Genomic DNA, 25570 nt, shown 5'->3' on the forward strand with positions numbered 1-25570 from the left:
GGTCACAGTTTCAGTTTTGGGTGGTATGATTCCCTACTGGCAGTGCCAGTTGTACAGAGACAAAACTCCTTAGTGATGTGGCTTTTGAGGTTTGTAGCCATTCCGTAGTAACTATGCTGAGATTTTCTTTCTTTTTGTACTTCCCTTTTATATCACAAAATCTATGGATCTATATGGCATGGTGAAATGTGGCTTTCCTAGCTACCAGTGTATTTTCGAATTTGAGAAAAGTAGGAAAAGAGCTTATATTAAAAATGGCCTTAAACAAAACTGAAACAGACAAGATAATGCACTTGTCCTAATTGGCTTTTGGGGTGTGTTGGTTTATTTAGAAATGTACCTTGTGGATGTAACTGAGTGGATGTAATGCTTTGAAAAGTGTTTCTTTATGTGCCACACAGGCATTTAAGAGTTGCCTAGTAATGAACTCAAGAACCTGGGCATGTTGAGGCCATGCAGATTGCACATATGGTGCAACCAGTTTCAAATGCAGTGTCAGAGCTGCATTTCCTGTATTTAATCATCTTGCCCCAGCAGTATTAATCTTCATGATTTGTACACAGACACACACCACTAATAATGTCAGAATTCCATTTTAAAACTCTAAGATTAAAATAGTTTTAGAAGTAAAGTTGTATTGTTGTGGAAGCCATAATTGTAAAGCAAGAATACTAAAAGCACTAAGAAAAATGTTGACTTCTGCTTAGAGTCTGTTTTATAGGGATTGCATAAAAATTACTCTAATCTCCCTTGCACAGGAAAGCTCTGGTGCATCTCTGTAGTCTGTATTGCTAATAACATCTTGGACTTACATACAGTAGAAAGCAATTTCTTAGGTATAATGTTCAGAGCAGCTGCACCATGGTTTGTGGTTGTAAAGTCTTTTTAAAAGAATGATTGTTCTTTTCATTGCAGCTACCACATCCGATAAAATGGTCATTTGTTTTTAACAATCAAAAATAAACCATTTAATATTGAAAGTAGGTGCTCTGATCACTCTTACACCTAACTCCAATCCTACTTCTCCAACTGTCTCTCTGATAACTCTGGTCTACAAATTTTGGGAAATTATTGACTTCCAGGATAAAATGTGCTAATTCTCACATATTTTGATTAGATGAACTAGAGAAATCAGGTGATAATGGTGCTGGTTGGCTAAAGTTTTCAAGATATTTCGCAATAAAGATTTGTACACATTTGCCTACAAGGGAAGGAGGTGTCTGATTATCATGATGCCTCGTAATTTCTTGACAAAGTACGGTAGAACAATGAAAATGGTACCACATGGAAGTGTATAAATTTATCTTCACTTTGAGACTAAAGAGTATTACCTAATTGTAATTTATTGTTCTTTTATTGCAAGGTACATTTGTCTTGGTCAGATCTATTCATCATACAATTATATCTGGTGGCTTGTGAAAGTGTCATTGCCTAACATTTCCAAGGAATAGTTATGTGATATTTTCCCTCAGAAGCCAAGATGCCTTGAAACTGTGTAAACAACACAGATAAATTCTGGTACATTTGTGGTGAGGTTACATTTGCATCTCAAAAGTGCAGTATGATGGCAGTGGTAAAAAAGGCATACCACCTATATTTTGGGTGCAAAATAGGGGATCAGGAAAAGAGTTGGGCCCCTCATTATTGTTGTATTCCATGTGCAACTTATCTGCGTCATTGGCTAAACAAGAAGAAAAAGTCCATGCCTTTCACACTCTCAATGGTGTGGAGGGAACCCACCAATCATAGTAACGACTGTTATTTTTGCATGGTTCCCCCATTTGCAAAAGGGATCTCGAAGGAAGAAGTGGACCGTGGAATATCCAAACATTCCATCCACGCTGTGTCCTGTACCACATGGTGAGGACTTGCCAATTCCAGATTGGCAGAATCCTACTCTCTAGACTCAGATGATGATAAAGACAATGAGCAGGGTGCAGCTGATGTCATGTTACATGAAAAACCAATGAAAGTTATGTTACTGATATCAATAAAAAGATAAATTTATAATGATTGGTGTGGCACCATTCTCATAGCTATATTACATTTTGGAAAAAAGTTTTGGAGCATAATAGCACATCCCCCTCATAATTTTGAATTATTTTGATGCAATTTTTGACCTGAAGCTGTATCTTGGAAACTGGAGCCAATTAATACTCAGGACTTAATTTTACTATTAGTGACCCAATTCTGGTAAAATTTAGCTACTTTCATTTCCAAGCCTTTCTTGTAGACCAGTGTAATTTTGTGCAATGTTTTACTGTCATCTCAAAGACCAAAACTCTCTTCCAAAGCCTCCCCTGTGCATATGCTTTCTTTAACTATTAACTATGTTACCATCCATCCTGTTGAACAGGCACAAAGCATTGGCTTTAACTTTGACTCCTTTATTCCTCATATTCTGTGCATAGCTACTACTACTACAGTACACCAGGTACAGGTTAGACACAAGGAAGAACTTTCTAACTGTTAGCACAATATGGCAGTGGAACCAGTTGCCAAGAGCAGTTGTGTGCTCTCCCACACTAGAGATATTCAAGAAGAAGCTGAACAGTCATCTTAGTGGGATGGTGTAACTGGCGTCCGGCCATGATGGCCTTCTTGGTCCCTTCTGATCCTACTATTTCTATGATTTGACTAGTATAATTATTTATTAATAATGAAGGCTCTAGTAATGACTTGTTTTACAATGATTTTTACATGTCTGTTTTCAAGATATTCTCTAAACCTGAAGAGATTATAGAACAAAAACGAAAATATGATGTGTGCAGTTCTTTAATATTCTTGCCATACAGGAAGGAATAATATCTCCTGTTGATCTGGACCTTGTGATGTCTGATGGTTTAGGAATGCGATATGCTTTTATGGGGCCTCTGGAAACAATGCACCTCAATGCAGAAGGTATGTAATCTTTCTTTTCCAGTAAGGTTTCTGTATGGGAGTTTAAAGGCAAGCAGTTCAGGGCATAATATCAAGAATATAATTTTATTTATTTATTTAACTCATATACCGGCTAATACAGGGGTACTCAAAATTTTCCACCAGGGGGCCAGTTGAAAGGTGCCAGTGCTGGGCGCGGGCCAGAAAGGTGGTGCTGGTGGTGCGTGCGGGCCAGCGAGGGGGTGGCATGTGCGGGCATGCGTGCTGAGGCCAGGTGTGCGGCAAGGTGAGGCGAGGCACGGGTGGACAGGTGGGCGGGCATGGCGAGTGGAGGTGAGGTGTGGGGGCGCAGGCAGGGGCGAGGTGGGCAGCGGTGGCGGGCGCGTGCATGCATGGGCGCAGAGGGTCCAAATGGGCATGGCAGGCCAGAGCCGGCCCCCAGGCCATAGTTTGAGGACCCATGATCTAATAGTTGAAACTAGTTTACAACAGTTCCTAAACAGGAACATGAAGTAATACCAAAAAGTGCAATAACACAAAATTTAAAAATAATTTTAAAACAATTATCATCCAACAACATTTAATACATAACAAGGATATTAAAAAATACCATACATGGGTATCCTATCAAGCCTTTAGATTATCCTTAAGTATCTTTAAATGCCTTGGCACTAAAAAGATGACAAGCTTGGTGCCAGGTGGGCCATAATGGGGAGATCATTGAGAAAGCCTTCTCCCTTTTTGCTGTCCTCCGAGCCTTCCTTGGAGTTGGCACTTGGAGGGAGGCCTCAGATACTGATCATATTTCTAGGTAGAGTTCAGTTATGAGAGGTGCTTCCTCAAGGATTGTGGTTCCAGGATGTGTAAAGCTCTGTAGATTAAAAATCAGCTCCTTGAATAGTGTTTGAAAGCATAAGGTAGCCAAAGCAAGTGGGCCAAATTGGAGTTATGTGTTCAGATATTCTGCTCCTGGTCATTAGTCTGGCTGCCATGTTTTACACAAGCTGCTGCTTCTGAGCAGTCTTCCAGGGCAGCCTAATGCAGAGAACATCACAACAATCTAATTTAGAGACTGCCAGAGCATACATTACTGATGCCAGGCTATCTGTGTCCAGGTTGGGGTAGCTGGTAAAAGGCACTCTGTGGCACAGGGGCCACCTAAGCCTTCAGTGATACAGATGGTTCAAGAAGACCCCCAAGCTATCCACTCCTTCCAGGAGGGTGCAGTCCCATCCTTAACAGGTTGGGCATCCTCCATCCAGTTTGAGAAACCACTCACTAGCATCATTTCACTAACAGCTTGTATTTTAAGAATGCCAGATTTTCTGTGGTTTTTGCTATCAAGATGCTCTCGCCAATCTCCAAAAGCTGTTCCTGACATCACTATGGCAATAGCATGTATTTCATTAAAGAGCTACTTACCATACAAGATTTAGATACAGGTTTATTTATTTATTTAGAGAACTTCTATGCCGTCCCATTCGCCGAAGCCTTGGGGCGGCTCACAATCATAAATAAATAACATAGTATAAAATAGTATAATTTAACCGTATAATTTAAGTTGCCCTGGCCAAAGAATAAAATAAATAAATAATATTAACAATTAAAATAACGTTTGAATAAAAAGGTCTTCGCCTGGCACCAAAAAGCAAATAAGGACGGCACCAGGTGGACCTCTCTGGGGAGCGCATTCCATAGATTGGGCGCCACCGCAGAGAAAGCCCTCCTCCGAGTACTTACCCTCCTAATTTTCTTCACGGAGGGTTCCCGGAGAAGGGCCTCTCCCGCTGATCTCAAGGGGCGGGCGGGCATATATGGACGTAAGCGCTCCTTCAGGTAACCAGGACCCAAACCGTTAAGGGCTTTATAGGTCATCACCAACACCTTGAATTGGGCCCGGACTTCAATGGGAAGCCAGTGAAGCTGACAGAGAACTGGAGTCATGTGAACATAACTCCCAGTCCCTGTCAGCAGCCTGGCAGCTCTATTTTGAACCAATTGAAGTATCTGGACTGTCTTCAAGGGCAGCCCCACGTAGAGCACGTTACGGAAGTTGGGAAGTCACTAATACGTGTGTCACGGTCACCAGGCAGTCGTTCTCCGGGTAGGGATGCAGCTGATGGATCAGCCAAAGCTGAAAGAAAGCGCTCCTCGCCACTGCTGTAACCTGAGCTTCCAGTGAAAGCTCTGGGTCGAGAAACACTCCCAAGCTGCAGACCTTGTCCCTAAAAGGGAGTGCAACCCCATTCAGCACTAAGTTCAATTCACCTTCCCCGAAGCCCAATCTGCCAACCAACAGGACCTCCGTCTTGTCTGGATTGAGCTTCAGTTTATTGGCCCTCATCCAGCCCATTACCTCGGCCAGGCACCGGTTCAGCACAGCCACTGCCTCACCTGGATTGGTGGAGAATGAGAGGTAGAGCTGGGTATCATCAGCATACTGATGATTCTGCAGGCCACACCTCTGGATGACCTTTCCCAGCGGTTTCATGTAGATGTTAAACAGCAAAGGGGACAAAATGGACCCCTGCGGTACTCCATGGCATAGCTACCAAGGTGCAGAGCCATAGTCCCCCAGCACCACCTTCTGGAATCGGCCATTGAGATAGGAGCGGAACCACTGCAAAGCAGTGCCTCCAACCCCCAATCCCGCTAGCCTATCCAGAAGGATACCATGGTCGATGGTATCGAAAGCCGCTGAGAGGTCCAGGAGAACCAACAGGGATGCACTCCCCCTGTCCTTTTCCTTGCACAGGTCATCGTACAGGGCGACCAAAGCAGATTCAGTACTGTACCCAGGTCTGAAGCCGGACTGAAATGGGTCCAGATAATCAGTTTCCTCCAAGAGTGTTTGGAGTTGTCCCACCATCATCCGCTCCAACACCTTGCCCAGAAATGGGATGTTGGCCACCAGTCTATAATTAATGGCCATCTCTGGATCCAGTGACACTTTCTTCAGGACCGGTCGGACTACCGCCTCCTTTAAAGGGGCAGGTACCCGACCCTCCCTCAGAGAAGCGTTAACCACTTCCAAGATTCAGGTCCCAATCCTGTGCTTGGCATTGTTAATTAACCAAGATGGGCAAGGGTCCAATAGGCAAGTGGTGGGACGTACTCGTCCAAGCACCTTGTCCACATCATCAGGCCACAATAACTGAAATTCATCCATTAATTTTGGACCAGACGGCGACACTGGTATCTCCCCAGAAGCCTCTGAATCACTAGTAGAGTCTAGCTCGTGACGAATCTGAGCGATTTTCTCCCTGAAATGTTTGGCAAAGTCGTCACAGCGGGCCTTCGAGGGTGGAACCAGATCTTTCTTACCACCTGAAAAAGCTCCGCCGGACAGCATTTTGAGAAGGCAATGGAAACGGAAAAGAATTTCTTTTTCACTGCCCTCACCGCCACAGCATAGGCCCAATAATGGGCTCTTAAGTGTGTTCAGTCAGATTCATTCCGTGATCTCCTCCACCTACTCTCTAGACATCTCCCAGCCTGCTTCATCGCCCACAATTCAGATGTATACCAAGGGGATGAATGGGCTCTGCCTGGCGGGAGAGGACGCTTAGGAGCAATCGTGTCAACAGCCCTAGTCATTTCCCCACTCCATAGTTTGACCAGAGCCTCAACAGGAGCACCAGTCTTGTCAGCCGGAAACTCCCCCAGGGCCTTCAAGAATCCATCCGGATCTATCTGGCTCCAGGGGTGGACCCACACAATTGGGTCTGCACCCTTACAGAGGGGGAGGTCGCTCTCGAGCACAAACCTCACGAGGAAGTGATCTGACCAGGACAGGGGTGTCAGACATAAATTCCTCACCCTCAGACCACCCTCTTCCTGCCCGTCGAGAAAACCAGGTCCAGAGTGTGTCCATGTTCATGGGTCGGGCCAGTGACATGTTGAGACAGCCCCATGGCCGTCATGGAGGCCATGAAGTCCTGAGCCGCCCTGGTCAGACGAGTCTCAGCATGGAAATTGAAGTCCCCCAGGACCGACATCCTGGGGTTCCTCAACACCAGGTCTGAGACGATCTCCTTCAGCTCAGGCAGGGAGACTGTTGGGCAGAAGGGTGCATGGTACACCAACAGAATCCCCAATCTGTCTTGGTCGCCCAACACCAAGTAGAGGCACTCTAGCCCCGGCCTCGAAGGGACTGGAAGTCCCGTGAGGGAGATGGAGGCTCGGTAAACCAAAGCGACCCGCCTTCCCCTCTCCTCCAGGCATGGACGGTACTGAACCAGATACCCAGGCGGGCACATTTGAGAGAGGGCGACATCCCCTCCTCTCCCGCCCAGGTCTCTTATGCAAGCCAGGTCGGCCCCCTCATCCACAGTCAAGTCATGGATGAGGGAAGATTTATTGTGGACCGACCTGGCATTAAGCAGCAGCACTGTCAGGCCCGGGGGGCGGTTGACAAGACTACCTGGAACCCTCTGGCTGGGGGTAAAACCAGAAGGAGGGATAGCTGTCGGCCATCTGTCTCTCCTTCTTCTATGCTGTAACGTCCATTGCCCGTGACCACCCCAATGGCGGCGCCCACATGCTCCCCAGGTAACTCAACCGTCGACATGGCCTGGGATGACTCCATAAAAACAAATTAAAATACAATAAAACTTAAAACAGTGTAAAACTCCCCGTCTACCCCCCAAATATGAAATTCCACCCACCGACCTAGCCCCCCACCAGGCCGGCCCCACACGGCCACAAATGGCAGCGACCGTCCTTTGGCCATCGCCCTTCAGCCACCAGCCTGAGGCTGCCGGCCCCAGGCTGCGTCCGGCGGGTTAAGCTACAATTTATGAGGCTGTAGCCAGTGTTTGGTTAATGTAAGTGTCATTCATTTCAATGGATCTACTCTGAGTTGAGTCAACATTGGATATAGTCCACTAATAAAACTTGCTGTGCCATTAGGATGATAGAAAAGAGAACAGACTGAATTTTGTTCATCTAGAATGGAGAACAAGCTGCATTGAATCAACAATGGTATGATTTATTCAGACGTGGAGCAATCATTACTATTGTTTTGCCTGGTTGATTTAATCAAGTGGGAAGACGGTGATGATGAAATAATGCTAATTCATCGTTACTTCAAGGACTTCAGCTTTCCTAATTCAGGATATGCTCGCTCACTCTCTGTATGCAAACTATCCCAGAGTTCATTCACCATTGTCGGGGGAATGAATGTATTCAGGTGCTCTTCACAAAGATACTGTTAAAAGCTACAATTTTAGAAACACTTTTTCTGGAAGCAAGTCTGATTGAAGTCAATGGGGCTTACTTCTGAGTACACATCTATGGGATTGTACTGTAAAAGCCTTTGCTCTACCATAACAACCCTGCAGTTGCATTCAACTGAACTGAACATATGGCATTGTGCCAGTAGACTTGTGATTAAAGAACAAGTGCCAACAGCAAGTCAACAAGAACACAGAGAGGGAGAGAAACAGGAGAACTGAATGGTGATAGACAGAAAGGAAGCCCTCAACATTTTTTAACAAGGGAAGTATTATAAGAATATCTAATTGACTTTATGATAATGGTGAATGTTGATTTTGGGCCCAGCAAGTTCTTATCCTCAGCTGAACATTTTAACATTTTGGCATAGTGGCCCTGAAAAAAGAAATGAAATCAGATCTTTTAGTGAAAACCCCAGCAGCAATACAGTGCTGCTAGGGCCATTTTCTCATTTACCTATCTCAGCATCAGTGTAATACAAAGTACCTCCTTTGTATGTGCCTAATCTTTTGAGATTTCACATTATATGGTAAGATTATATGCTTGTTTTCAACTTTTCTGAATTACTTTGAGACCATTTAAAAATCATTTGCATTTAAAAAAAATCCTACAAAATACTTTAGGGGGAAAGTGTATGGGATTTTGGGCACTATCCAGTGGAGGTTGCCACGAGCAGTCAGCTGCACCATTCCCCTTCTTCAAACAGTGCTCACAACTTGTGAAACAGGTATAATGCTTCTAGGGAAAACCGGAAACCAACAGAAATGCTTGCTTCTGAAACAGGTCATGCCAGCTGAGCTCTCCCAACCAGCCCCATTCCAGAATCCCTGATCCAGAAACAGGAGGCGCTGCTTGCATAAGAGAATCAACAGGGCTGGCCACTTGTAGAAACAGAAGCAGGAGCGGGCCCTGTTCAAAGATGTGCTGTGCTGGGCACTGTCCCTGGTGGAATCTGATGCTTCCATGAGCAGTTCCACCAGCATAAACTCTTCATATTTCAGCCCATTTTATGCCAGCAGGACTGTTTATAGTCAGTACTTCACATTTGAATCACAGTTTGTACCGTGAATGGGGCAAATGGGAATAAAAAAATTTGTTTCCTGTAATTGCTCCTTTCTCCTGTTAAAATGCTGACACTGCAAACCTTACAGCACTAGGCAGTAGTTCTTTTTTTTGTGGCCTGTGTACATCACACAGATGGGCACTTTGCCTGCATGGAGTCTCAGTTCAGGAACCTCCTATAGCTGAGGAAATACTGGCAAGAATCCTCCCCTAGCATCAGACACATACCATTAGCAGATTCCCACCCTCAGTACCTCCTCAACCACTGTTGTGGCCACTTCATGAGGAGTTTCATCCCTTTTCTTTAAGAGAAACTGCCATAACCTTTGCTGAAGTTCATAATTCACTACTTTATTTTCATCTGCTATTTTTCATCATTTTCTTCTTTTATAAAACTCCCATCTTCCCCAGCCAGTAAGAATATTGGCCATGATGGGAACTGCAGCCCCAACACATCTGAAGGGCATCAGGATGTGGAAGGCTGATCTACACATCAAGAAATTACCATTAATATTTTTGTGGACTTTACTATTTAAAAACAGCCATAAAAACAGAGGTATGGGATCAGCACTTTTCAGTGGTTATTTTTCTTTAATTTACTCAATGTTGCAGTATACAAAAGGTTAGGGAATTCTGATTCCATAGAAAAGTAACTGAATTGAAAATATGAATTAATTGTTTTCAGCAATAAACGTGAGAATGGAAATCGAGGGCAGGAGGGGCTATAACTGTTCTACACAGTTGCATTTCAGGAAAACAGAAAGAAAGAAACAAGGCAAATAGATTTTTTAATCCAATTTTGCCATTACCTTTAATAGAGTGAGGTTATCTTTAGGTGAGTATGGACTGTATTGATTAGGGACAGATGTAGGTCTAATTCATGCATGTACATCATTTGATTTCTTTACACTACATTAGAGAAGATTACAGCAACTGAATGAATAGATAACAAGCCGCTGAATACATGAGCTGTTTCCACAGAAAATGCCTTGTGTCTGAAGTGATGCAAGCATTCTGCCTGTGGCAGCTCCTTCAGCCACCCACCCATCCAGGTCATCACTGGATGTTGCTGTAATTAAGTGACAAATATCCATGTGCAAACAAATGCTAAGTAATGTATCCTGAGCTAAAATACCCTGAGAGCAACCTGAAAGAAGGGAGAAATAGAATATTGCCTGTAATTAGAAAAAGGCTCACAATACTTGCATTCATTATGTGTCATCTTTTTGTGGTTTTTATGTGTCTCATGGACATGATTATATTCCTTTCTTCTTGACCTTTGTGACCCACATGATGTCCCATGTGTTGTTGTTAGTCGTAAGGTCATGTCCGACCCATTGCGACCCCATGGACAACATTCCTCCAGGCCTTCCTGTCCTCCACCATCCCCCGGAGTCCACTTAAGCTCACACCAACTGCTTCAGTGACTCCATCTAGCCACCTCATCCTCTGCTGTCCCCTTCTTCTTTTGCCATCTATTGTTCCCAGCATTAGGCTCTTCTCCAGGGAGTCCTTCCTTCTCATTAGGTGGCCAAAGTATTTGAGTATCTGGCCTTCTAAAGAGCAGTCAGGGTTAATCTCCTCTAGGACTGACCGGTTTGATCACCTTGCAGTCCAACGGACTTGCAGGTGTCTTCTGCAGCACCACAATTCAGAGGCCTCAATTCTTTGGCACTCGGCCTTCCTTATGGTTCAGTTTTCACAGTCATACATTGCAACTGGGAAAACCATAGCCTTGACTATACGCACTTTTGTTGGCAGGGTGATGTCCCTGCATTTTAGTATGCTGTCTAGATTTGCCATAGCTTTCCTCCTCAGGAGCAAGAGTCTTTTAATTTCTTGGCTGCAGTCCCCGTCTACGGTGATCTTGGAGCCCAGGAAGATAAAATCTGTCACTACCTCCATTTCTTCCCCATCTATTTGCCAGGAAGTGATAGGACCAGTTGCCATGATCTTAATGTTGAGTTTCAAGCCAGCTTTTGTGCTCTGCTCCTTCACCCGCATCAAGAGACTCTTTAGTTCCAACAGTGTTAACTTATACCAAATTTCCAAATAGTCCATTGTCCAGACAGCTAGAGTAATATGGTTACATTAGGGTGCAAGCCTAATAAAGCAGTGTAACATACTTCTGCTGTATAAATGTATTTAGGATTGTGCTTTAAGAATCACAACTGCATGACTCAGTAGAGTTTTTATAATTTGAAAAAAAAAATAGTTGCCTTTTTTCTGATCCTTAAATCTCCACAAAATAATTACATAGTTATTAGTCACACTCATGCGTGCATGCAGGGACGCATGCACAGAAGATACTAACCTAGCAGGTTATTAAATTACGTGAGTTTATTTGCATGGTTTTAAACCACAAGAAGATAGATTTATAGTAAACACTATGAATAATTTCCTTCCTGGAGGACATATTTTAGCAAGAAAGCAAGGTGGAATTTTTAAAAATGAAATTATAGAACAACATTCATTTAAGACTGCTGAGAAAATACTCTTGGATTTTTTTTTTAATTTGTTATAGTAGATCCTGTTTCCAGACAGAAGTGTTGGACTTCAGATGACTTATCAATTAAATTTCAGTTCTGAAAATTTGAAATTCAGTGTGTTTTATGAGTCTTTCTATATATTTAGGCTTTCCTGTTTGGGAAAATAAAACAAGAAGTCTTCAATCTATTTCAGGAATGCTGAACTATTGTGACAGATACCGTGAAGGCATGATACGTGTCTTGAGAAGTTTTGGGGCAATACCAGATTTTGCAGGAGAAACAGAACAGAAAATCAATCAGGTGTGTGTACATATGGGAGTTGACATGACATCAGGTAGAGCAGACAAAACACATTATTTTTCATCGTAACTGTTTTCTGGCTGCAACCTTTATTTATTTGCAGTATGAGAACTTTCATATCAGTTGATCCCTTTTTTGAAAGCTTAATGAACAATGAAGTATAATGTAGATCCATAAATGTTAAGATCAGAACAGTCAATTTAGTGCTGAGTCGAATGAGTTGCAAACAGTTCAGAGAGCTGTTCCTTGCAGCTTACTACCACTTTAGGTGGCATCCTTAAAGGGTACCATATATAATGCATTATAGGTGTAATAAGTTGATTTTTACCTGCCATGGATCTTCCATCACTGCATTTGCCACACATGCATTAAGGACAAGCTAGCATTGCTCCACCCAGAATCATGACAACTTGATTTTAAAAGCACCAGAGTACGTGTCTGATTGGTCAGTTATTTTGTTTTTGGTACAGAATCTATTTATATAGATAGAAGGTTCAGAAGAGTGACTACCTGGCCTTTGCTGTGGTGGCTCCCTGGTTATCAAACATGCTTCCCAGAGAGGTGTGCCTGGCGCCAACACTTTTTTCATGTTGGCACCAGGCCAAAACCTTTTCATTTTTCCAATATTTAAGTGTTAAAATGTTTTAAGATAGGTTTTTATTTGAAATTTGTCCTCTGGTACTATACTTTTATTTCACTACCCTCCTGGAACTTCTTAGTGAAGGTCAGTACATATAAAAGCTACAAATATAAATAAATAAATAAATAAATAAATAAATAAATAAAATGGGCAGAAATAGGCTGAAATGCTCAGCTATGATATATTTGGATCACTTCATTAATTGAACAGACATCTAGCTGTCCTTCTATGGTACAAGCTCTCTTGTAGATTTGACAGAAATTCCTATGTGCTATGGATGTGTTTTCATTAGTGATTTCAGAACACTTCATTTTTTCTACTCCAGGCCAATTAAACATTTCCCATTATCCGCCTTCTTGTATAATCTTCTGAGAATAACCTGTCTTACTGTTTTTGTCACACTGGCACCAGGTTCTCTGTACTTTACAAAAGCAGTGACTTAATTCCATAGCCGTACAACATCCTGTAATTTTCCTCCTAAGGATACCCTTATAAAATGGTATCTAATGAAAGAGAATGTCTGTAAAAGACAAAAGAGGACTTAAAATGCTCAACTGGTACTGCGCTGCCTAAAGGACTTAGACCTGGACTCCATTTTGGAGCTTTAAAAAGATAATGGAAATGATACTATGTAGACCTCGATGAGCAATGAGGCAAGATAAAAAGGTTCTATCTTCCATTATAGTTTAGATCCTCCCAGATCTTTTGGATTATAACTCCCATTATCCTTCACCATGGTCATGATGACTGGGCCTGGGAGTGTACTGGGGTGGGGAAGACTGGTTCAAGGGATGCTCAAGACACAAAAAGGCTCTCTTAGTTGCAAATGTGGCCGTCCTGGAAGCAGAGTGCACAGTTAGGTACTGTGTTCCGGCTGAGTTTTTTTAAAGATAATAATTAAAAAGCTACCTTAGACCTTTCTTTTTACAGAACTTTCTAGATGAAAAAGAAAAGCCTTTCACACAATATTTATGCTAGAGCCTGTCCAGCGTTTGTACAGAGATATCCTGTTTCCATGTAATAGAGATAGGTAGCCTTGCTGTAAAAGGGAACAGTCAGGCTACTGTTAACAGCAACAAAAAGAAAAAAAGTAAAGAAAACAAACTTGATGACACAGCTTGCAAGGAAGTTTTTTTTAATTAGATGAGATGGGGGCAGGTTGAGCCTTTCAAAAACGTTGCATTAAGTAGAGCATGGATATGCAATAACAACCAAAAACATTTTTTTAAAAACCTACAGGGTGATTTGTACAAGCCTGCAAAAGGTTCTGTGTTGTTCATTATTAGTGATGTCACTGGTACACTGAGTATACATCCGGCATGTACACATGCCTACCTTCCACACGGTGCTTACAATAACATCAGATGTGCTAAATGGAAAAGAATGATACCTTTCCAGTGGCAAAATGTTGCAGTGAGGAGAATGCAGGGTGTGGACAATACACTTTAAGAAGGACTTAGATCATTGAAACAAGATCAGTGATGATCAGGGAGCTGTAAGTTAAGTCCCATGAGGAAAAAGTGAAGAAAGCAGGCATGTTTAACCTGGAAAAGAGGAGAGTGAAGGAGATTTGGTGGTAATTTTCAAGTACCTAACGGGCTGATACACACAATGCAATATATTCTGTCATCCAAGACTGTATGACACAAAATTACAGGCTTAAACTACAGGAAGGCAGACTCCTACTAAACAGTAGGAAAAGTTTTCTAATGGTCAGAGCAGTGAGACAGTGGAATCAATTGCTTAGGGTAGTGGTTGGCTTTCCATTCCTCTTGATAGTCTAGCAGAGACTGGATAGCCATCTATCAATGCTGCTTTGAATTGCATTTCTGCACTGAAAATGGGTCAGACTCAGTGGTCTAACCCTTCCAGCAATATAATTTATAAATATAGTGGCATCTAGAAAGATGATGTCTAGATTCCATATTAGTTATTGTTACAGAGTCCATATTAGTTTTATTAGTTATAAAATGGTTATATGGAAAAAGTAATTTCTCTGCATAGCAAAATTGACATTTTTTCTTCTTGGTCTTGACTTTTCCTATTGCATTTTCAAAAAACACACACAGAGTATCTTTAGTCTTCAGTATTTTGAAACTCTGCATAAGCCAAATATATGCAACAAGGATTTTTTTCAATGTACACATGCTATGAAAAAAAAAATCCTTTGAGTATCCATCAAGTGAAACATGGTTGAAAACTGACCTGTATTTGCATTGAAGGAAAAGAAGATCAGGCAAGGTAAATGTTTGACTAATGTTTGGTGTCCCTTAATAATGATTCTTTTTAATAGCAAATTTATGTGGTGAGAGGCACCAGGACTGTAGCTCTGATAGGGACACCAAGAGCTTTTCCATGCAAGGGTGTTAATCTGCTATATTTTGGTTTTTTTGCAGAATTGCACTCCGGGCACTAGACAAGGAGTATTGCCTTTTGTGTTATGCCCTGTGGTATTATGGAATAGCCAAATACTCATGAGGAAATTGCATGTTCTTTCATTTTCACAATTAAATGCCACGTCTTCCCTGCTCTAAAAAATCAGCATGAGTACTGGTTAGATCCAGAAGGAAAACTGGAGGGTCACACTTTTATCTAAGAACACAAACATTTTGAGTAGGGATTGATGAGCACATATTGAATGTCTCATAAAGAAAATGGTTGAGAAACTAGACAAAAAGATCAGCATACTTGAAGAATCCCAAGTATGCAAAAGTACCTTTTTTTAATCTTAAGGCAAAATACCCCCAAAACCAAAACCAGCTCAATAAAACTGAAGCTTGCTCAGCAGCTGCAGAATGCCAAGTTACAGCTGAAAAAGAAAACAACAAATGTAACTCAGAATACCTTGTTTGTGGGAATGGCTGGCTGGGACCCCTTGCTTTTTTCTTTTCTTTTCTTTTCTTTTTTTTTTGGAGGAAGGATACCATAGAAATGGGATCTGTGTTTGCATTTCTAATTTCTTTATTGTTGATCTATAATTTTCCCTTTCTTTCAGGCAATGTGTGAAAAAACCCCAGCTGACCCAGAGCACCTAAATGCTAGGAGACGCTGGAGAGATGACTTTCTGGTGCGCTTAGCTAAACTGAAAAAGGAAATTAAATCTGATGAGATGAATCATGTTTAAATCACAGGGCAGGAGTCATCAGGGTGCAACCCTTATATAGGCAGAACTTAATCATAGAAGACACACATGCAAATAGAAGAGGCCAGTAGATCTGTGCAACTATAGTCAGCTAATTAAGGCTGCAGTCTGTTCATCTGAATATCCTCAGAAGTTAGTTCTGAAAAGATGATTTAAAACCAGTCTTAAAATCCTTGGGGCAGATGTATGGGTTTCAGTGGGAATGCTTGGGGATATATCTGATTGTGCCTTCACTGCTTTGGGCTATGGGAATGTAAGATTTAATTCACTTTAAGCAACATCCTGTGTTTCAGCACCCAGTAACTGCACAATTGCACTCCCCCAAGTATTCCCAAGAATGAGTAATTTCGGGATGTTGACCCTTGGATGTCTTCTTATCAGTATCACCTTAAATGTTAATAATGATTTAATAGAGAGTACTGATAATGTTTATTATAAATATCTGTGTGTGTGTAGTGGCCATTTACCCACCCAGGAACAGTTACTGACTGGAGAAGAATGTAGCTTTTAACTTGGTTACATCAGTTATTCTTCCAGTGGTGAGGGAACTTCAGATCTTAGCAAACAGTTGTTCTTGAATTATTGACCAAATAACTTGCTGCCCCTTCTGTTCAGGTCTTGAGTTATATAGTGATAAATCAAATGTACACCTTCTAGTAATTCTTGCAGTTTTAGAAATGTTACTGCAAAGCAATGCAAAGGGAAGAGGGGAAGATTATGTAAATTTTGCATTTTTCATCCTACAATGGAAATGGAATAAGACACCTCAGTAAAGCAGTAGGTTAAACTCCTCATGTAGAGAAGCCCAAAACATTGACCATAGACCACAGCTCTATATTCAGTATACAAAAAGTAGCAGAAAATTAAGCACAAACAAACACTACATACCATGGAGTTCTATACTGTGAGTAAATGTCTAGTAGATTAAGATTTCAAAAGAAAAAGCATTTGGCAGTTCCACTGGTTATAAACGTTGTAGCTATCAAAAGTTTATCTCAATTGTCAGAAATACAGATCCTATAAACTCAATTATTATTAATATGGCTACAGCTAATGTTGAAAGTGGCTAAAGCCTTAGTAATTTTAGGGCTTTTGTCAGCAATCTTAAGTGTGCATATTTGGGAGCAAATCTGATTACAATCAGTGGGATTTGTGTCTGAAGAATACCGTTATGAAGAACCCAGAAAAAGAACCCATGGTTTGTTCACACAGAGCAACAACCCATCCCCTGGTTACATGTGAACCATGTCTGCATCTCTGATTTCTCTCACTATTGCAATAATTTGACAGACAAAGGAGGGGGGGAGAAATCCTGGAGAAAAACCCTAACCCTATAGCCTGAGAGAGCCTCACAGAGTACTGTAATTAAAAGAATTCCCACTGCCAATCTCCATGAAAACAAACTAAAAAAAGTTTGTGTGGAGAAACAGATGACCTTCATGTGTTAATCACAATGGATGGTAGCAGCTAACTTTTTGTGAGATCAATTTGTCTGGAAGAAGACTTAGTCTGCCAGGCAAGTCCCAAAGCTAATGTTTATAGACCACAGACTGGGGAATGAACTATTGATCTCTGCAGCTAAAAGCAGAAGTTCTGTTGCATAATCTATAACATTGGGGAGTATAGCTGGTACTGCTGGAGGCTACTTGCTACATTAGATTTATCCAACAAGCAGAGTTTTTCTGTGATTCCCTCCATGTCTTAAGTGTTGTATATGATGTTTTAAGAGAATTATTGACACAGGAGAAAGCTCAACAGGGGAGCTCCTGTGCTCCATACTCCTCTTTCATCTGAAGTGTGCTTACTGGGTACAAGATACTGTAATGCCCAGCCCATTTTCCTCCAATTGGTGACCAGCCTAGACTTCTCCTTCTTGGAGGCATTTTGTGGATCAGTGCAGATCCTGTTGAGATAAGCCTTCAAGCTGGATAAGCCTTATCACTGTCCTATATAAATGGTTATATTGGGCTTTTTCTGATGGTGTGCATTGTGCTGCCTTTTTTAAAGATGAAGTTCTGATTTTATTAATGATTGCATGGTGCTTTAGGGGCCCTGTGGCTAAAAAACAACATATACATTTTAAAAACAAATCTATATCAGGAGTACTGTCCGTGCTGCATAAATATGAATCTGAAATGCAACTACTTTGTAGGCTGTAATTACAGTAACAGATTGGTTATAATATTATGGTAAAAACAGCATGAGTTTTAAAAGTTAGCAAATTTCTTTGAAAGAGAACTGCATCATGGTGGACTTAAAATGCTCCTTTGAGATCATTGCAGTGACATTACTTTCATTTTGTTAAATGTGAAAGCCACATTTGAAAAGCTCATTTTGTTCTTTTATGCTTGCTTTTGTTCTGGAATCACTGAAACTGTCTTATACAGGGGAATATATTTGTGTTTTACTTGTCAATAAACAACTGTAATGACAAATACATGTTTGTGTGATGCTTTGATGACAATATTTGAAATTGAACTTCAGCTAACCTACAGGAGAATCTGGCAATGCAGCTCAGATTATGCAGTGTTATGCAGTGTTAGTACCTGTGTGGAAATGGATTATCGGAAGGTGCTGGTATCTATGTGGATTTGACAAGCTAGATTTTTGCAGCTCATTGTAAATGTATCTGAGTTTATAACACATCAGGCCCTTTCAGACAACCCAGTTCTTAAGTTTTTATTTTTTAAAAGTTATCTATAGTCAGCTAATTATACTGATTCTTCATATTTTGAACAAATCTGTGATTCTAAAAAAATTAAGTCAAATATACTTTGGAGTTCTAATAGGTTTTGGAGGCTGATGAGCAAATGCTGTCAGCTGGAACAGAGTACACCAGCAAAATTTTTTAAAAGATATCCTTGATGAAGCAGTGGAAACTAAGTGCTAAGTGCTAATGCTGCCTTGGTTTACATTGTAAATATACAATATTAGAAATGGCCATGTCCTTCAGACTGCACAAAGTGCTTTCCCTATGAAGAGGTTTAACCAAATGTTAGACTTGCACATCCAGTAATGTTTGATAGGATGGCTTTGTCAGCTTGGAATGTTCTTCAAAACAAAGTAAATGGACATTACAACCAACCAGCCACTTAGTCATAAACATTATACATAATATATAATAGATGGGTCAGCAGTTTTGGCTCTTCTGTATGGCTTGCACCTGACATACCTTATCAAGTATGTTTATGCCATTAGCAAAATGATCCATCCAGTACGATTTTACACCAAAATAGAGCTGCTTCAATAGACACATGCATGGTTCTTCCAGCTTATCAGCCAGTTCCACACACTGTGCCTTGCAGTGAGTTCTGTTGGATTTCTAATGTATTCAGGTGTTACACATGCTTCAAAATCAGTCCTTGGCCCATTCAGAGATTTGATTTTCTCTCTTTTTTCTGAAAGCTGGGTGACCGTCATTGTCGTCCTATATCATGTGGCCCTCTACCCTCCTTTTTGCTATTGTTACTAAATAGTAGTAGAAGGAAGTACTCCAGGATGCCATTGGGATATGACAGTGATTATGCTGAAACTATTGCTGCAGAGATTGGGACTCTTCTACAAAAGGTTGACAAAAAACCTCTAGTATTTCTGCATAAACATCAACAGGTCCTCAAACCATTGTAAGAGGATATTTATTTATTTATTTATTTATTTATTTAGGGAACGTCTATGCCGCCCCATTCGCCGAAGCCTCGGGGCGGCTCACAAACATAAATAAATAACAACATATAAAACAATGTAATTTAACAGTATAAATTAAGTCACCCCGGCCAATAAATAAATAAATAATATTAACAATTAAAATAACATTTGAATAAAAAGGTGTATATACTGGTATATTGAGATTTTCCTTTCTAGTTACAGGTTTATACTTATATTTAGTCCTTTTTCTAAGATTCAACTTGACTAACATTCCTCTTTTCTAGGCTTTTTAACAATAAATTATAACAATTAAATTTTAACAACTGATTTTAATGTCTGTAACATTGTATTATCTTATGGTTGTCCCCTCAGTGGATTTGGTGGTTTCACTGTAATGACCTATTTATTTTTCTTTATGTAATTCAATTGTTTTTACTAGCTTTACTGTTTTAAGGATCCTGCAATTTTAAGTGTTGTAAGCCACCCAGAGACTCCACTTGGAGCAGGGAGTGGCAAAGAAATGTCAAAAATAAACAAATGTTACAAATCATGGGAGTGGAAGAGTGGTTGAACATTGCAATCATGATAAAAAATCAATCCAAGCCTGACTAGAATTCCAATTACTTGATTAATTTTGGCTGTAGGAACTTTTTATAATATTAAAAAGGTCTATTTGAGGACTACATATCTATGTATTGGGATTATTGGGAATTTTACTGTCTTAAACTCATTCAAATGGCCCACTTATTGAATGGCCTTTTATTAAATTGTTCCACAAATTACCATGTGGAACTAAGACATTTTGTGTAAGGAACAGAGCAGAAAAGTAATCTAGCTATTCTTTGGATATCATATAATTCTTTGACACACCCTATAAATGGGTCAGTATCAGGTTTGTTTTGCAGCTAGTTAAATCAACTTGAACCTGTTAAATGACCATCAATTCTTATTTTATTTATTTTATTTATTTATTAAAACATTTCTATGCTGCCCCATTCGCCGAAGCCTCGGGGCGGCTCTCTTCTTCCAGCAGACCAACATGGCGTCTGGGGGATTTTCACATAATCCCTTGTGGGTGCAGTCTCTGATAGTAGGTGATAAGCATTGCATTCACAGGGGATTACCATTACGGCTTCCTCCTTTTCTCATTAGACAGAGCCCTGGGAGGAGAAGCGTGATTACAGCTGCTCTATCCCTTTGAGAAGAGGACGAAGTTGTGTCTTCTGAGACCCCCACCCAGAATCTGAAGTGCAGAGAGGAGATCACCTATGAGGTAGGACTTAATGGCTTTGAACATGAATCAATAAATGGAAGTTTTCTCCAAGATGAAACCAAACTGACTTACATTCTTCAGTAGAATTGTGCTGATGAGGTTCAAGTTTTAGAAGTCAAGATATGGTTGCTTTGTTCTGCGTAGTTTAAGAGAGGCACAGCAGGTCTTACTGTGAGCTTCCATGGTGACATCTATTGATATAATAATTGACAACCATAAGAGATGAGGATGTACCAGTCACCAGTGTGACTTTCCACTTCATTCATGTTCATTCATCTTCCAGTCTCCTGTTGCATGGGAAATACCACTTAAAGCTAGTAAAGGTGCATATTCTAATGGTGAGAACAGGTTTCCTGTGCCTAGTACAACTGAACATTTTTTTGCAGGGGCATCCAATGGTATAGCAAAACATCAAAACTGGAATGAAAAGGTGAAATTCTTTTGACACCGGGGAAAAAGGATGTTTCCCAAAGCTTCAGAATGAAAGCTCTCTAGTCCTGTTATTCTAGTGAAACTACTATTTTGTTCCCTGACTGCTTTCAATAAGATGATTTTGAGCTGCTTTTTAAACAAAATCCATGCTAATTAAAATCAATGCTCTGAGGAAGAAGGCAGCGTTCCATCCTTAATTCCATCAGTATCACAAATTTCATCACATCATTATTATCTCTCATTTTCATTTTGCATTCTCAGCATCAGTACCGAACCATGAGAGTGAGCCTGCAGAAATGTAATCCTGACAAGGCTGAAGGTGCACCAGCCATTTTTTTACTTGGACTTTATAGCATTCTGCCCTGCTTGGTCTTTCAAATCCTGTAATATATTCCTGAATTCATTCCTGCATCTCAAGTTTCAGGTTTCTGGATTTGGAAACTGCCTTTCACCAATAATACAACAAACTTTTATTTCTATCCATCCCATTAATATTCTGTCTTTCCTCCATTTTAGTCTAACAATACTTTTATTTTCCCTTTCTTATTTTCATCCCTTGAAATAATTCCCCCCATATATTGATAGTGAACTTATTTTCTGAGTGTAAATTCTTGGGTGAGCAAGATGGTACAACCTGTACACAAGTGGAAACTTCCAACAGGCTTGAGAAAGCTACAACATTTACAGAAGTCCAGAAAAAAACTTTAGGAAGAGAAAACCTGAAGTGCTTTTGTGTTGGTGTGTGTACACATGGTGGGTAGGTGGGGTAGCAAGTTCAAAACCAGTCTGATGAAGATTGAACCCATTCAGTGAACATGATATGCTGACTGCCTGATCTCCAGGTTTGTATACAGAATCAAGTACCCTGACAGAGGACATAGGTGAGTTGAAGAACTCTCTAGATAGCAATACTCTGTTTCAGGTTCCAGTTGAATCTTCCATTGTTGAAATGACTTTCCCATCCATACCAATGAGATCTTCCCACTACAACTTGCAAATTGTGGGAGACATGATCATAACTGGAAACAGCCTGTTAAAGGCCCCCTCCCAAACAGCCCAACATTAGAAAATTTTCCACTGTCAAGTTAGTCCCAGGTTGGTAATTTTCCTCCTTAACTTCAAAGAGAACCTGGAATTATAGTGTTCCTTGATTGCCAACTTAATGGCCTGCTAATCATTCAGTTATTTCTTCCTAAATTACCTTGAAATTCCTGCCTGAACATGTTCTACCATTGCAAAAGGGAAGAGTTGGTTTTATAATAATGCAGGACTAAATCAGACACCTTACCATTTTGAGCAGTTTTCACAAGAAAGACTCAAAGAAAGAACAGTTTCTTTCTTTTATTGCTGCTCTTTGTGCACAATTCTGAAGGGATAAAATTGTTTTGCAATAGGTGCGAAGAACTGATTTTTAAAAACTGACCTTGACCACTATGCTGCTCTTTATATGTGTGGCACTAGATAAACCAGTCTTCAGTGATTGTAGGGGTTCATTTCCTTTGGTGTTGCTCAGCTAAAGTGTGCAGTAGTACTTATGCATGTGTAATTGCTGGCATGGGATTTCTGGGAAAGGCAGTATAGCACACTGATTAGAGCACTGGACTCTGGAGACCCAGATTCTTTGTGTAGTCAGTGACTAAATTACCTCACAGGGATGCTGTGAAGATAAATTGGAGAGGAGGAGGATCATGTAAACCATTTTGGGTCCCTCGCAGGCAAAAAGTGATATAAATGAATAAATAAATGGGCTTGAAACAGAAGAGAACTTTCACAATGGGGCTTCTTTGTTCTCTCCTCTACCTGCAGCTCCCCAGGTGGCCCCAAACATGCTCCTAGTGCAGATTTCAGGAGCAGGCAGAGTGCTGCAGGGAGAGGGGAAATCTTGTTCTACCCACAGCTTCCCTTCTGCTGGCAAACAGCACCACTGGATCCAAGCTGCTGTATTATAGGATCCTTGTAAGCCTGTGGCTGGCTTGCTAAACTTCTCAAACCTTGCTAAACACTTTTGCTTGAATGGGCAGTAAGCTTGAATAAGAAAACCACTCAAAAGAGAACACTAGCTGTGATAGGGAATCAGAAAACAAAATCAGAAGACTGTTTGTTTGTTTAGGCTCTACAGTCTAATGGAATTAGATCAAAACATATTTATAATGAAAAGGAGAAGTAAAAAGAAAGTTGTAAAAACAGTCAACAGATTAGCTTGCCAGGACTGTGGTAGTTGTTTTCCTACACAAATGTTCCTTGTAAATACAAAGGAGGCTATCTTTTCAATTACATTTCTACCTGTAAGCAGAAATTCGACCTTTTGGCAAATTAGTCCAATGGTTGTTTACAAAGATCCAACTATCCAAGTATATAAATGGAATAAATAATATGCCAGTTTTTGAAAACCACTTCCCCTACACATACAACTTATTGTTTTAGAACAGTAGGGATTTTCTAGTACCATCCTGGGTTTTAAACAACATTCATTACTGGTAAGTATTAGTGGTATTAAATGTGGTAAGTATTAAATGTGGCAGCACCCCAACATGGTCCTGCACCCTTCTGTTCTGTTCTTTTGTCCCTTGCCTTGTCATGTAGTCATGTGCATTTTGCATGCATTCACACTGTGGCATCAAATAGACAGATATTCAGATGCATCAGCATATGATATATGATACTGGACATGATAAAAATAATCTGCACAACATGGAAAAATGGAGAGTACATGTCAATGTGTAAGACAATGTAGGGCATATCTGGCTGGCAGGCATTAGGCAGGAGCTGACTAGTCATGTCCCAAGCATCTATGCAACAACGGAGGATCACCAATGGCCAGGGAATGAGCACTCTCCCACCAAACGCCCTCAGCCCAGCCTTGAGGTGACCCATCCTCACAGGTAAGGGCAGGATCCACCTGAATTTAATTGGCACTTGCAGCAGGAATTTCAATCCAGTGGGTGTCTGCCATCGCAACCTGGTCATCCAGGGTATGAAAAGGGACTGCCCTCTCCCTTCTGGGTCAATGGCCCTTTTGCTGTAAATCAAATTTATTCTTGGGAATAAAATACAGTTCTTTTTCCATCTCTCACCCTTGTCATGCTTAATTGGGCCAAATATGCCAAGATCTGGATCCCCTGAGTCCAACAACAAGAACGGTATGCAAAATGAGATCACATTCATTATCTGAACCTGATCATTTATTATATTGTCATGAACCAGCTCTCATGAAGTTTCATTAGATTTTGACTATAAAAGATTAGAGAGCAACTGCAAATGAGCCTTTGAGAAAATGCTGGTGGGCTGACAGTAGCAGCCGTATGTAGGAGATGTAAAACTGACTGCTTGCATTTTGCAAGGTGTGAGAAAATACGGGCATTGTATCTGTTTTCCTTGACTCTGTACACAGGCAATGTGCCTTACCAGTATTGCCAACAAAGTTAAGTGAATTGCTTGGATAATACGACTGCACTGTTGCTTTGAAGATTGCATGTATGGGCATAGAGATTTTGTTGTTAATAATTAGCCTGTGTTTCTTAAAAGTTCAATCATTTCTTCTGTGTATTGTTCCTTATAATCAAGTTTATGAAACTCATGTAGCATAGACACTGACTTCAGAACAGATTTCCAAGAACAGTTGTTGCAACCTCCCCAAATATCCCCCTCAAAGATTTCAGATAATTCCAGCTCAAAGTCTTCGCATTCCAATTTTGTTTCTGCACCACCACCCCGTCCCCAGCTCATGGGTGTTACATTCCAAAAACAGAAGAAAGTCTTCCAGCTGTTAAGGACAGCTGAGGTTATCATGCCAGCTTATGGCATGACTAGGACCTAGTCTCAGTAATCAAAATAGTCAAAGTTATTCCAATATGTATGATGATAGCTAAGGGAAGGGTTTAATGGGGATCTAATATTGATTTTAAAAACAGAACAAAAACAAGAAACGTGAAATACACGCCATGTGTTGTCTAATCTCATCCTGCCTTAGGAAAGATGCATTCAAATATAAACCCATGAACACAAACACAAAGGCCATAAGGATACAGTGCATGTGCACAAAATTCAAGGTGTGAAGAAGTTCCCTGGGCTCTTGTATATTATGCCCTCCTTACAAACCCAGTAATGGCACTAACAGTCTGTCATGGAACAGACTGTAACTGTGGAAGTTCATTTTTAACTTCCAGGGGTGCTAGCATATAGGGACAATTTAACGGACTTCCCTTTCCTTTCAAAATCACATGACCAAACTCAGTCTGTGGTTCTTTCTGTCTTGCTCATCTAAAGCACAAAGTATCAGACATTTTCTCCCTTGAATAATGGGTTACCTGAAGGAGCGCTTACATCCTTATATGCCCAGCCGCCCCCTGAGATCAGCGGGAGAGGCCCTTCTCTGGGAGCCCTCCATGGAAGAAGTTAGGAGGGTGGTTACTCGGAGGAGGGCTTTCTCAGCGGTGGTGCCTAAGTTATGGAATGCGCTCCCCAGAGAGGTC

At 40.8% G+C, this 25570-nt stretch overlaps 2 protein-coding genes across 3 annotated transcripts in view; both read left to right on the forward strand.

Annotated features, from left to right (window-relative positions):
• The window catches only part of CRYL1 (crystallin lambda 1), a 58453-nt gene extending 37777 nt beyond the window's left edge, over positions 1-20676 (forward strand). Inside the window, exons 6-8 of one of the 2 annotated variants that reach the window (XM_044441671.1) lie at positions 2796-2901; positions 11860-11966; positions 20546-20676. In XM_044441671.1, coding sequence (XP_044297606.1) covers positions 2796-2901; positions 11860-11966; positions 20546-20620 — 288 coding nt within the window. In that variant the 3' untranslated portion in view covers positions 20621-20676. Of the gene's footprint in view, positions 1-2795; positions 2902-11859; positions 11967-15601; positions 18184-20545 lie in introns of those variants that run through there. The other variant, XM_044441670.1, reaches the window with a different exon arrangement.
• Positions 20605-25570, forward strand: part of LOC123029094 (gap junction beta-6 protein-like) — a 52989-nt gene continuing 48023 nt past the window's right edge. Inside the window, exon 1 of the mRNA XM_044441673.1 lies at positions 20605-20666. Within this exon, the coding sequence (XP_044297608.1) occupies positions 20662-20666 (5 nt within the window). The 5' untranslated portion in view covers positions 20605-20661. The remainder of the gene's footprint in view (positions 20667-25570) is intronic.

Source organism: Varanus komodoensis, unplaced genomic scaffold (genome assembly GCF_004798865.1).
Source record: "Varanus komodoensis strain SLA01 unplaced genomic scaffold, ASM479886v1 scaffold4, whole genome shotgun sequence".
NCBI classification, from domain to species: domain Eukaryota; kingdom Metazoa; phylum Chordata; class Lepidosauria; order Squamata; family Varanidae; genus Varanus; species Varanus komodoensis.